This window comes from Falco punctatus (assembly GCF_963210335.1).
Source record: "Falco punctatus genome assembly, chromosome: 19".
Taxonomy (NCBI): domain Eukaryota; kingdom Metazoa; phylum Chordata; class Aves; order Falconiformes; family Falconidae; genus Falco; species Falco punctatus.
Window position 1 is genome coordinate 262,449 of NC_137599.1, and position 13,251 is coordinate 275,699.

Below are 13,251 nucleotides of genomic sequence, written 5' to 3' on the forward strand. Positions count from 1 at the left end.
TAATGCCCACTGGTGAAGGAGCAACCCTGGAAGCAGTCCAAAATCTCACACCACGCTCGGCAGGTGTCAAAAGCAGCATCTTGAAAAGAAAGGAATACTGCTTTCTAAGACATAAAACTGGAAGGGATTTTGCTCAGAGCCTGTCCTTAGCAGTGCTGTAATACAGAACCTCTGTTTTACTGAGGGAGAAGGCAGCTGGGGTGTGATCTGATCTTGTCCCCAGACACAGCTGATGCTGGGGATACCTGGAAATTGTCCACCATGGCACAGCAGTTGCAATCCACACCCCAACAGCAGGTTACAAACCACCCCTGGGTTACCTCTGGCAGAGTAGGTCGTGCGACACAAGAACCCTTGGAGCCATGCTGAGGGTGAACATGAAGGGACAAGTCACAGAGCTCTGGCCATTGGTCCTTCTGTGCGCCAGGCTAGACACACCAGCAGAGTTTGCTGTACTGGAGGCTCCAGCCCAAGTGCTTGGTAAGAAATGGAAATCGGGGAATCCACACCAGCAGTCGTCCTTTCCCCACCCCCCCCCCCCCTTACTTAATTTAGCATTAAAACATCTTATTTGGATAATAAATTATTACACATAACTACTGAGCTATGGGCAGGAGCAAACAGTTTCAGCCTGACTTTATGAACAAAATAGATTTACAGGGAAATTTGCCTCGGATCATTCTCAACGCATTTGTTTTGAAAAAAGGGGGAAAAAGCACTGTTTAAGCAATAGCAAATCAAAACTGATTTAGGGATCTGAAGGACTGAAATGAAGCCAACACATTAAAACTAACCACAAAAATTATCATAACTACACTTATGCAAATCTTTTTCATATTACATAAAAAACCTCAACACAGCTTTATTTAGGATTTTGGCACGCTAAAGAGGAAAGAGGACAACCATGGACAAAATATGTGAGCACTTACTTCACTCAGATATTTGGGTAAGAAACACAGCAGCAAAATTACAAGCTGGCGAAGAAGAATTTATAAGGAGAATACACCGGGCTCAATATATTAAGGAGATATACTTCAGTTTTATAAAATGAACTTGATTCTGCAGACTGTCTTTTCTTTTTCCAGCCTACTTTTTAGCATGAGCTTTAAAACTTCAGCTCAGTCATTAAGTTCTGGATCTGTTACAAAAAGACAAAATAAAAGCTATAAAGACTGTAAAGAAATAAAAGGCTTGGGTTGGTTTGTTTTTCAAAGCCAGTTTAGTACAGCCACATTTAAATACTAATTTATTTGACCTTGGCTTCAGAAGGCATTGTTGGGACCCAATACTTTTACCAAGTATTTAGTCCATATTTAAAAATTAAGTTCCCTAAACATTTCCAAAAATTTCAAGCACCAAGCTAGGGGTCTTTGTCTTTACCACATCCAAATTTTATCAAATAGATGCTCCACACCTTCCAGAAAAAAACAAAACAAAAGAAAAACCTATCCTCTAAGCATAAAATTTCAGTTATGTGCCAAAGTAACTAATTACTTTTGAAAGAGCAGTCACGGAAACATCAAGTGCCTTTTTGAGAACAATTCAAATATCGAGCTCACAAGATGAAATGAGCTGGGTAAGAGATAAAAGGAAGGAAAGCAAGCTTAAAAGAGAAATTTTTGGCTCTGCTGAAGATGCTGTAAAGGAGAAAACCAGAAGGAAAGTTTTGTTAATGTGTACTTTTATGATTTTTTGTTTTATGTAAGAATGTAAAAAGTAGCAGAAGTATTTCTGATGAGGCTTATCAAATATCCAAAGGCTTCAAGAGCAAAATGCATCTTTTCCCCCATTGCTTCAAATATAAGGGATATCCAGTGAGTCTATTTATTCTATTAAATTTTCACCTCTAAAAACATTAAAGCCTTGAAAATAATTGTTGTCCTCATCTTTACAAAAACATCTGTTTGATATTTAGCAGCTGTCTCCAAAACGGAAGGTATGTCATTAAAAGGCAATGGCATTCATAAGCTTGGACCTGGCCAACAGAGCTGATGAACGGCCAGTAAGCACCTTTAATCAGAAATAATAAGACTCAAGGTAGAAAAACCACCCTGTGAGTGACTCACCATAAACAAACAGGGACTGCATCAACTTAAGCTAATATTTAAGCACCACTTATGAGACATTTTTAGTCTACAAAGGTTTGTAAACAGTAGCTCCTGGGCACTGACAATCCCAACCGGCGCTGTCGGCAGCAGCACCCCACGTTACAGGGAAGGAGAGCTGACAGTCAGTGGCAAAGCAGGCACTAAATACACCAGAATTTGCACAAGTTGTGTGTTGACATCAAAAAATATCTCTGCATCGGTTTTGAGTCCAAACCCACGTCTTTTTTTAAAAAAAGTGAAGTAAAACATACTGGTGTAGTGATGGCAGACCACAGACTACCAGGGGACCATAAAAGATTACTTCTCTCTAGTAGCTTGTTTTCCAGTGTAACATCCCTTCACTTAAGCACATGAGGCAGATGGTATGAATTACAATCCCCTCCCCAAATAAAACAAAAATATAGAAGTTTTATATGCCTGAGATTTGCAAAGCAGGGAGGTTCCCAGCATACAGACCAGCGGATGCCAGGACAGATGCTCGGGGCAGATGGGTCCTTTGACAGCTTGATAATACTGACTTGCTGGTGAAACTAAGCCCTGGTAAGGCCAGCCAACATGGGGCCATCTGTTTACTGGAGAGGAAAGGCTCTTGGAACAGCAGGCAGCCAATGCTTTGGTTGAGAATTAAACCAACAGCAAGATCATCAGTATTTACAACCTTTACTTGTGCAACCACATACGTACAGCTGGCAGTGTAACTCCGCCACGTCAGACTGCTCCTGCAGCACCGCGCTCAGTTTCAATATGCGGCTTGGGATTTCTGTACTGCAGTTTGTACCACCGAAGATTCTTTAGAAGACACTTCCTGCTTATGTCAGTTTGTTAACAGCTGGCAAGGTGATGGCTCATGTCAAACTTTCACAGTCTTGAATGAATGCCAAGAGCTGTAGTTCAAGACTGAAAATAATAATATGCTCAGAAAGGTGTCATAATGAATATACTGAACGTAGCTGAGAGCCCATAAGAAACATTTTTTGTAAGATGAAACACTCCCGTTCACCTACTCCCACAATACCTTCTCTGGAGAAAATCCACAGCACGCAGCATCAAAAGGGAAGCTCGAGAGGGGAGGCTGCTGTGGCCGCTGCAGAATGTAGGAACTTCAGACCACTGCGCCAGAACAACTACTCAGGTGTGATTTCCTTAATTGTTTTTATATTCTGATCATAAATTTGTCACAGGCAGGAAAGAGCTGGACAGAGCTTCATAAAAGGGCACAGAAAATGTTAAATGCTCTAAAATATTAAAATGTTCATACTTTGAAGTATGATGCTTCTATAACACCTAGAGAGGAGGAGGAGGAAGAGTTTGAATTTTCTATTCTAGGACACTGCAAAACACATATCACAGCTTCTGACAATCTCAATGCTATATTTCCCCGCCCCAGACCACAAATAACCCTTCAAGTTTCACACTGCTGCTACAGATTGTCCAAGAACAGAATGGATTCACCTGTGGTAGCCCACTATATCCACTAGCTGGAGACAGGGAATGACCTGGGCAACTCAAATAACACTCTGCAAAAGGCTAAGACAAAACATCATTTGTCAGTAATACATCACACTGGTGTGGTGGGCTGGAGAGGACCTTCGGGTCACCGGAGAGCTATTTTCATAGCAATTAAGAGTTACTGCAGAAACCTGATTCTAAATTTTCAAAGTAATCAATGATTTTTTAAGTGCCCTGAATAAGACTTCCCGAATATAAAACAATTGCAGAAAACACCAAGCAACTCATCAGAAAAGTCAATCTCCTTCAAAGCACATCAAGCTCCAGTAACTTTTTATTTTTACCAAGATCTCTGTCCGACGAGGACCCTGAGCATTTGCATGGAGCTTTAGCACCTAGGTGCTGCTTACAGGATGGAAAGCATCAAAGTTACACAGAGATGCTGGCATAAAGTAACTTGATTGTGTTTCAGCCTCAGGAGAGTCCTCTTCCCAGTGGATTTTAGACAGAATTCATGCTATCGGTGGTGGTAGGACACAGGCAGGCTAGGGAAGGAAAAACTGATCAATAACCTCTTTGTATTCCAAAGAAGGTCATAAAATACAATAAATTACTACTATTCATGTTACTAGACAAAATAATTGACTTTTAGATGCGGAGGGCAAGTACTCAAATAAAGGACTCATAATTTTGCTGCAAAAATTAAATTCAGCCTCTTGAAAGCCCAAGCCCCTCTCTCACGCTCATTCTATTCTCTATAAATCCAGGACTGTGGGAGACAAGGCGTTTTTCCATGCCAGGAACATATTGAGAAGTGTTACAAAAAGCTACTTTGCCACTGGGATGTGAGATGGGGAAGGCTTCCCTGGCCAGGGAGTTCAGGACCCACTCCAGAGCCAGTGAACAAACACTGCTGCAGCAGCAGCATCGGGAAGATGAGTTTTAAGAAGGAAATGATCCTCTTCTGAGTTCCTGAATGAGTTCCCTTCTAGCAGGACAAGTCTTTGAAAAAACTCAGTTGCATCAACAGCTGAAGAAACATTTTCCAAAATGTTTCCAAAGCATGTGCTTTGTCAGAGTGCTATAATTCCACGTCTTCATGTCCTGGAGTTCCTGAAAGCAACAGACCTTTAATCTATGCAATGTATTTTCTGAAGGAAAGCTCTCATTCCTTAACCTGTGGTACAATTGTGAGTTCAGCAAACCTACAGGGGAATTACCAGGAAAGATTATAAAGATCACAAATTAGCCAAAGGTAAATCTTAGCTAAATCCTAGAAAAAAATTTTAAGTCACTAAGACAAGCTAAGAGAGTTAAGCCAATTCTTCTAGTTTATTTATTTTAAAAATGTATTTTGTATAAGGAAGCTTTTTTTTCTTTTTGCCACTACCCTTCCGCAGGGTACCTGCTGCTTAAAAGCTGACAGCTAACTGTGCGTTAGGGCTCCCCCCTTAAATGACAGCAGAATTTTACTACAAATTCAGTATGAATTGAAATCCTGTGTAAAAACAAAGCTTAAGCACTGAAAGAAATGTTAGGGAAGAGTCTGATATGAATAAAGTCTGGTCCTTTGTCAGGCTCCAGCCACCGCTAACAATGGTGTCAGCCACTGGCACAGCTGAATCAGAACTAAACACAGGTTAGTTGGCAGTGGTGACAAAGGACAAATCATATTAAATAGCAATTCTGAAGTAGTTTGTTTCCAGCCTGCTTCTCTGAAGCGGCGTTGAACTCCTTTTGATCTCATCTAGCATACAAGAAATCACCAGCATTGATAGAAACTTCCAGTTAAAGAGTACTCATCACTGGCCCGGCTGCCAGCGCTGCTGACACCCATTGCCAGTTAATGGATAATTTTCATAGTGCTCACAAAGCTTAAGTGACAGATTAATTTGACACCAGCAGTTGTAACACTCTTCCTTTGTGTGGAAGCTTTCTGCCTTATGAGATGGTTATTTCCTTGGAGTAAAGTCGCTTTGTGAGTGGCACACCACCACATTTGTGTTTTCAAATACCAATTCGGGCTCCTCTTTCTTTCTTTGTCCAAAAAAACCCCAAGACCATGAATTCCCATTGTCTCCTCCAGATTGTTGCTGACTACAGAAGATGCTTCTGTTTTAACTCGCATGTAAATATATTAGTCTCAGCAGTAAATCAAGGTTTCTACAAGAGAAAGGTAAACAGCTTTAAAAGAAAGGAATGATTTTAAACTGATTAAAATCAGTGCAGTTTTGATATGAAAGACCATTTTTATGACAAAACGAAGGGGTTTAACCTCCTGCATGATACCTGGGCCTGAGCTGGAAGCTCTCTGTCTTCATATCAGTGGAAAAAATTCAAATTAAAAAATACTGAATTGATTTTAATCAAACTGGGCTCTCCTACTTAATGATTTGTGTTCCAAACTGTGCTTATAATCGAGTGAGGATTTCTTCCTAAACAAGCAAAATCAAATGTTGAATCTCCTTTTTTTTTTTTTTTTTTTTACAGACATCATCAAAAATGTATAAAATGCTTGTCCTCACTCTTCCACAATTGACTGAAAATGTGTATTTACAGAATGTTTCTTTCCATTTATCTGACAAACATCTCGGCATTCATACTATTAACACAAATCACCCAGTAGGCAGCACTCTGGGAGCTTAACCTTAAGCACCACTATTTCGATAATGGCAAAATTTAAAATCTTTCACTTAAACAGGTTTGCAGGAAGCTTTGTTTACCACAAGATGAACAGTTGCAAAGAGCAAAAAAGCAGGAAAAAAAATATCTGTGAGTTCCTCTCTTTTTACGAAATATATTTAATGTCCCCAAATTGCCTGCAATTCTGGCTAGGCTTTGTTCTGACACTTGATTTATATAGTTGAGGGGGATTAGGAGCATGCCACACTCATCCAAAGTTTTAAGCAGTTCTATTGAAAGCAGAATTTATGGTTGAAGCTTTGAATACCGATTAACCAGTCAGAAGCGCACACTTTTTTTTCCCCAAGAAAGGCTTTTCTGCATGCCCTAAAGGGGTCTCTCCTAGGCTGAGCATGCCCCAGCCCCAAGCCCAGCTTTGGTCTCTCCTGTGTCCATACCAAGGGGTGAGTAGCCTCACTCCCCCACACACTATGCAACCCCACTTCTCCCCCTTCCAGGCTCCCGGGCTTGCTTAGCCTGTGAACCCTTTGGACCAGAATCTGTTTGTTTATGGTATTTAGCATAATAAAGCTATAATCCCAGATATATCCCCTATGTGCCACTGCACTGCTGATGGCCGGCAAAGAAAGGTGCGTTTTGTAAGGACGCATTTCCCCATGCAAGTCTGGCTTAATATGGAAGCCTGGGCAAACTGTGCACCTTACACCAAACATGTTCCTATTCCAGTTTGCTTTGAAAGGCTCATGGCACAGATTTTCCCCCAGTTTTTTTACATATATGTATATACAGGTATATACATATACTTTCCCCATTTTTACACATATGTATATATACATATACTTTCCACATGTTTGCACACGTGTATATAAATATATACACATATTTTCTAATTTTTACATTTATGCACAGAAATATACGTATATGCATAAATTTCCCCCAGTTTTTTACATACGTATGTATAGATTCTACGTACACACTCACAATCCTGTATTACACACAGACAATACATGTGCACGTGACAGTAAGCCTAACAACCAAACCCCTCCACTTACACAATCAAATAAATTGCTACCATCTAGGCTAATGTAATGAAATGCACAGATGGAGCAAAATTACAATACTTAATGCATGTAAAAGGGAAAGCTGAGGAACGTAATCTTCCTAAAGACGCCTTATTGCCAAGCCAAAGAGCCCTGTGTGGAATAAGAACAGGATAACAGGCTTTAATGCAGCCTACAGCCCCTCGTATTAGTTTGAGATTCATTTTTATGAATTACTGCTTGGTCAATAGCATAGCAGTGCCAATGCAACGGGCTCTAAGGCATGCCAGTTTAAGAACCCAGAACTAAGGAAAATTATTCCAGTGCACACTAATGATTAAAATTGGCCGACAGGTCTCACAGTGCAATGGAAAATACAAAATTATCCTTAGGCAAGTGATTTTCTGCTGGAGTTCTGCAGGGATTGCTTTTTACTGCTCTTTTAACTCCCCCTTCCCTTCAGCAATCCTGGAAGAAAACCAGCAACTGCAGCTGCAGACAATACAGGAATTAGGGGAATAGAAAGCATGGAAAAGAGCAGGCCACTGATACCCGTGCCATTCAGATCAATGTGTAAGTCAGACAGAAAATACCATGTGTGTTTTAACACAGACAAAAAGGTGTGCTATAGAACGGAGCACAGTGCTTGGGGACAAAGGATGGGTCTTGGCCATCTTCAGTGGTGACATCTGAGCTGCCTTTACAGTCCCCAGTGATGACAACACTTGTGTGCTGCAGGGAGGACTGGGTACAGGAGGTGACACACAGTGCGAGAGCCACAAGACAGAGAGTAAAATCAATCAGTGCTTTGGAAACTGGCTATGAGCATGTCTTCTCTGGTGAAGCACGGCTCTGAAGTACATCCACAAAGAGCCCTCAGTATGTTGGACTGGTCAGCTGAGACATCTTCTAGAACCTTAAGGACCATGAAGCATATGGATGTAAAAGATGGAAAGGATAAGTCCTTTCCTGGCTGATAATCCTCCCCTTTTACGTCCTCCAAGAGCTACTCAGGTCCCCTTCTCCTGAGTGCAGGCTCCAGCACTTGAAGGGACACCGGCCACATTCACAACTTCTGAGAGCTGTTTCCCCTGCATTGTGAGCAAGTGCTTTGGCAAACCAACGACGAGAGCCACGTGCTGCCCTAGTCACTTCAGGGCATCTTTTCTGCCTGAGAAGTAGCATAAGAAGTGTCCCATGATCCAAATTTCATATGCTTGCTCCTACAATGGATGCTCCTACAACACACTTTGCTGCTAGAGGATACTTCCAGCTATTTCATGCGCTCACTCAAACACAGCTCTTCTCATGCGGCAGGCACAAGGGCTCCAGCAGGAGATGCCCATCACTGAGGTCAAGACAGCCACAGCCAGAGAACAGCAAGGAAAACACCCCAGCAAACTCAAGTTCATGTCTGCCTGCAAAATGGTGTGTAGACGTGTCCATGAACTTACTGTGGCCGTTGCATCAGCATCTCAGCTGACTTTCCCATAATTTCTATTGGGAATTCAGTAACTTAATAAATTGCATTGTTAACAAAAAATAAAATCTAGCTGCTATATTAGAAGTATGACTCAAACACCTACTAATTCGACTATATTCAATTCACTGTCTTTAGCAGAAGAGTCGTTACTCCAAAACCATATAGCTCATAGAAATGTCATGTTATTTTACACTACCTATATATAATTTGTGACCACATCCTGAAAGTAAGAAAAATCATACCAGGAATAATTTTAAAAAGATGCTGCTTCAGGTAGATTTTCATGGGTGAAGGGAAAAGATATGAACTCAGGCAATCCGTTCCCAAACATGCAGTCTTTATGCCAAAGAACAGGAAAAGTGTAACTTCCCTAAAAGCAGCTGCCCAAAAATACAGCATCTAAAGACATTTACCTTGAAACTTTCTCTAAAATGTCTAACCTATTTCTTGCTGAAAATTTCCAATGCAAGATGTGTCAGCATTGAAGTTCCCAGTTCAAAGAATTTGGAAAAATAAGAAAACCTGAAACAAAGCATCTGAATTAGAAGGTTTAGGCATCCTCAGCACAGACGACACCACCAGCCTACCCCTCATCCTTCTTACAACCTAACACAGACTGGCATGGAATTTTACACTATCTTATTATACAAGTACCACTACCTACTATGCTACACGTAACCAAGGGTGGCTGTGCAACCTTACCCTTTCTAAAACCTCACAACAGGGGGTTCAGGACTGGCATTGAGATGGCTGGAAATTGCTCTGTGTGTTCAGAGAAGACATTAAGTGAAACTCTCCTGTAACCTAAGGAAGGTGCTCCCCACGTCCCAGGTGGAATGGAGCTCTGAAATCCCATTACAGGGTCACAAGGCGATTGAACTTTTAGGCTCAAGATTTTACTGCTAGATCCACTTTCTTTTCACAGCAACCACCTTCTTACATGCAGGACAGAGAAACCTGACACTTGCCACGAGGCACACAGTGACTTTCAGCTAATCCTGTTTAACAAGGAATTCCCAAAGTGCCTCTCAAGCAAAGGGTCAGCTAATCCCATTCACTGACAGGATTTTTTTACACTTAGAAAATAGAAAGTGGCTGAAAACAAGAATATTTCCTTTTATCTTGATTTACAGATACTGCTTTGAAGAGGGAAACCATGACATTTAGATACTAGGAAAATTAAATGTGAGATGTTCCTGTACATTACTGTTAAACCAGTAATTTTTATTAGATGTTGGAGAAAAACAGGCTTTTAGACCACCTCTCCTATTTCACCAGCTGTGCTGAGATCTGTCACTTCAAGCACACACACACAAAATACTGTTTTAAGTGACATATAAGTGTATTTAACTGCCCTCCTTCTACAGACAGTGATCAGGTAAAAGCTAACTTTAAAGATAAAAATGTCATTGTTAAAATCAGTGTAAGGAATTGAAAGTCCATAGTTTATACCCTTCTATGAAAGGTGCAGAATTTTAGACTGATGGCCACACAACACACTTTAACATGAAGCACATGCCTCACACTGAGCTATACTGGATAGGTGACAAAAAGGCTGGGTACTTTGTAGTAACATCCGAGCAAAAGGAACAGCAAACCAGGGCAGTCTGAACACTGAACATACAGGATCTGGAGTGTAACCAACAGTTTCACAGCTCTTTCCAACATTAGAGACTTGCTAAAGCACCGAGAAGCACCAGCTACCTGAAGACAGATGTCACCTGTGTTCAAAGCACACCAGACATGAAAGAACTCCAGGTATTTCACAGGATTCCCAAAACGAAGTGTGTTGCTTTGCAATACCCATGATCTTCCAAGCCTTTAAGAGTAGCTGCCTTTGAAATGAAACTCTATTTAGGTAAAAGCAAAAACAGAGAATGTTTTCTGTTGCTTTCCAGCACTCAGTTTCCCAAAAGAAGTTACGCTGATGCTGAGAATTCATTTCAAATGAATGTGGCACCTGCCTCCAGCAGTACAGGCAGCAGCGAACTTTACACAGTAGTGGTGAGAAGTGGCTAAACTGGCACGTTCTTCTTGAATTAAAAAAAAAAATGTCACCCAGGGACCTAATGTAACCTAAAACTCACCCTCATTGTCCTGCCACTTGTAGCTCTGTATGAATATTTACCTGTAAAGACTCCTCTTTATCGGTCATAAATGGAGCATAATATTGTGAATGGCAAAAGCCAACACTGCACGTGATGCTGATCAACATCAGTCCTCAAGAGGATCTGTTCTGGAGGAGCAAGGGAACAACTCCGGACACCTGTTCACTCCACACACCATTTCTTTATAGAGTTACTTTTATGTGACTGCCTGCAACACAGCCACTGCTGTGATGCTTGTCTGGACAGCCCTGAACTTGCTCATCAGCGTAAAGGTGATTACTGCTAGTTCAGCTGTAGCTCCAAGAAGCTCAATGCAGGATAACCACTTAAGTGTTCAGTCCACCAATAAAACAGCTTTTGCACATTGATTTACGAGACAATTTTCAAGAAACAGAGATGACATTTTGCTGCTCAAGCAATAATTCATCTCTACTGATACTGGGGCTAGGAAGAGCAGTTTGAGAAATGAAGAGCTGTATCTTAATCATATGTGTGAAGAGTTTGACTGTAAGAAGCATCCAGGAGACATTGTGATACACTCAAAATGCATCTTAAGTGATACTTACCCCAAACACCCAAGCTCTAACATACACATACAGGGAAGGCAGAAGGGGAAGCAAAGTGTTGTGATTAAAAAGCATGTCTCAAAAATGCAAGGAAAAAAGCATTGCTCTGGTATCCTAGTAATACAGTGAAGTAATGTAGATAAAGCTCAACACTGACGTGAGAACGACATCAGGAGAAGTTTCTGATCTGGCATGCTAAACTGAGCTTTCAGCAAAACCCATCCCCAACACTGACCTCTTGAAGTGACTTGCCAGGACTCCCACCAGCTCCCCAATCCTGCTGTCGTTAGAGGGCTCTTTACTGAAGAGACAGACAATGAGATCCTTGCTGTCTTTTGTGTGGAAGACCACGAGCTGGTCCTTTCCATTGGAGACACTCAATCCTATCAACTGTGAAGAGAAAGCAGGAACATTGTTAGACACGTTGACAAATCTGCTACTCACCAGGCTAGTTCTTTCCAGGATGCCGTGCTCGCTCACAACTTCTCCCTCTACCACAGAGCTCAGGGGACAGCAGCGTGCAGGTCCTCCATACTCCTCCTGAAATGACAGGGTGTTGTTTTTAAGTCAACAGTCTCAAAGGGGCAAGGAAATTTTCCTGTCTAGATGGGGTTCACGCTGAGCAGCTCCTGACAGAAGCAGCACTGCCCCATGTTGCTGTAGTGCCCTTCTGCATATCCAGTGCCACGAGCCAAAGAGTGCACCAGGTAGATTTCTAACAGTCAGCGCTTGCTTTCTCAAAAATCTTGCACTGGATGACACTGCACTGCTCAGTGGCAGAGCCACCTGCTTTTCTTTTTTTTTTTTTTTTTTTTTTTTTTTTCCTTTCCTTTCAAAGGAAACCAACAATAATCATGAGACTGCGCAACAACCATCTTCAAATTCACACATGCAGCACTGGGAACGCAATGACGCACAGATAATGTAAGAATGAATTTTACTGAAAGCCTAAACATCTTGATGAAGAATACAAGTTGCAAACCCCACAAAGCCGTGATGATTCCAGTATTTTAGCACAGATTAAGGTCTTGCTGTTCCAACCAAATAAAAAGGTGGGGGATTCTGGTTTGGGTTGGTTGGGGTGGTTTTTTGGCTGTTAAGTAACTGTGAATTGGCACATTAAAAGCTTTGTCCTCATCATCTCACAAAGCAAAAGTAGGAAAATTTTAGGAGTGGCAATCTGGGTACACAGGCTGTTCAGATGAGTATTAGAAAAAGCATAAAGTGAATCTATGCTGTCGAAAGGAAATATAAGGATAGCAAAAGAGTCATTGAGAGGCAACTACATTTAACAAACCAGTGAAAATAAATAAAAAAAGAGAGAAAGGCAAAAGAATGATGAGAACAAGGAGAGAATACAGCAGACCTTCTCTGTCCACTAAAGGACTACATGACTCCTTTGAGTCATTCAGAGATTTGCAGAGAGAAGCCACATTCTCCTAAAAGAGGCACCGATATACCATTTTGTGGAAATGAAAATCTCATTATTCCCTTCTTAAAGAAAAAATGCCTTCTAAGTAACGCCACTGCCTGTGTTGGAAAGGATATTAGCACAAATCGAGTTGGAGACTACTCACTCCTTTCAGAAGCATGAATCATATTCGGAAACAGTCTGGATCCGCGTGTTTGGTTCAGCAGTCACAACGTATTATTTCCAAGAAACCTGTTCCAGCTCTGGATGTCTAACACATACCAGACAGCAGCACTGTCCCAGAAAAGCACACCACAACCAACATGAAGCAGCACAGTGTGTGCCCTGTTTTCTGGATGAAACACTACACAAGTTTAGAATCACTCGTATTTTGTTGGCTTATTATCACAGTACAACAGTCTGTCTGAACTACAGCAACTGCT

The 13,251-nt window shown here is 41.3% G+C and overlaps 1 protein-coding gene across 7 annotated transcripts in view; it reads right to left on the bottom strand.

Moving 5' to 3' along the window:
* Positions 1-13,251, bottom strand: part of MYO1D (myosin ID) — a 163,621-nt gene that overhangs the window by 48,306 nt on the left and 102,064 nt on the right. For 4 of the 7 annotated variants that reach the window (XM_080370027.1, XM_080370028.1, XM_080370029.1 and 1 more), the window contains exon 21: positions 11,633-11,787. In XM_080370027.1, coding sequence (XP_080226153.1) covers positions 11,633-11,787 — 155 coding nt within the window. The other 3 variants (XM_080370032.1, XM_080370033.1, XM_080370030.1) reach the window with 3 other exon arrangements.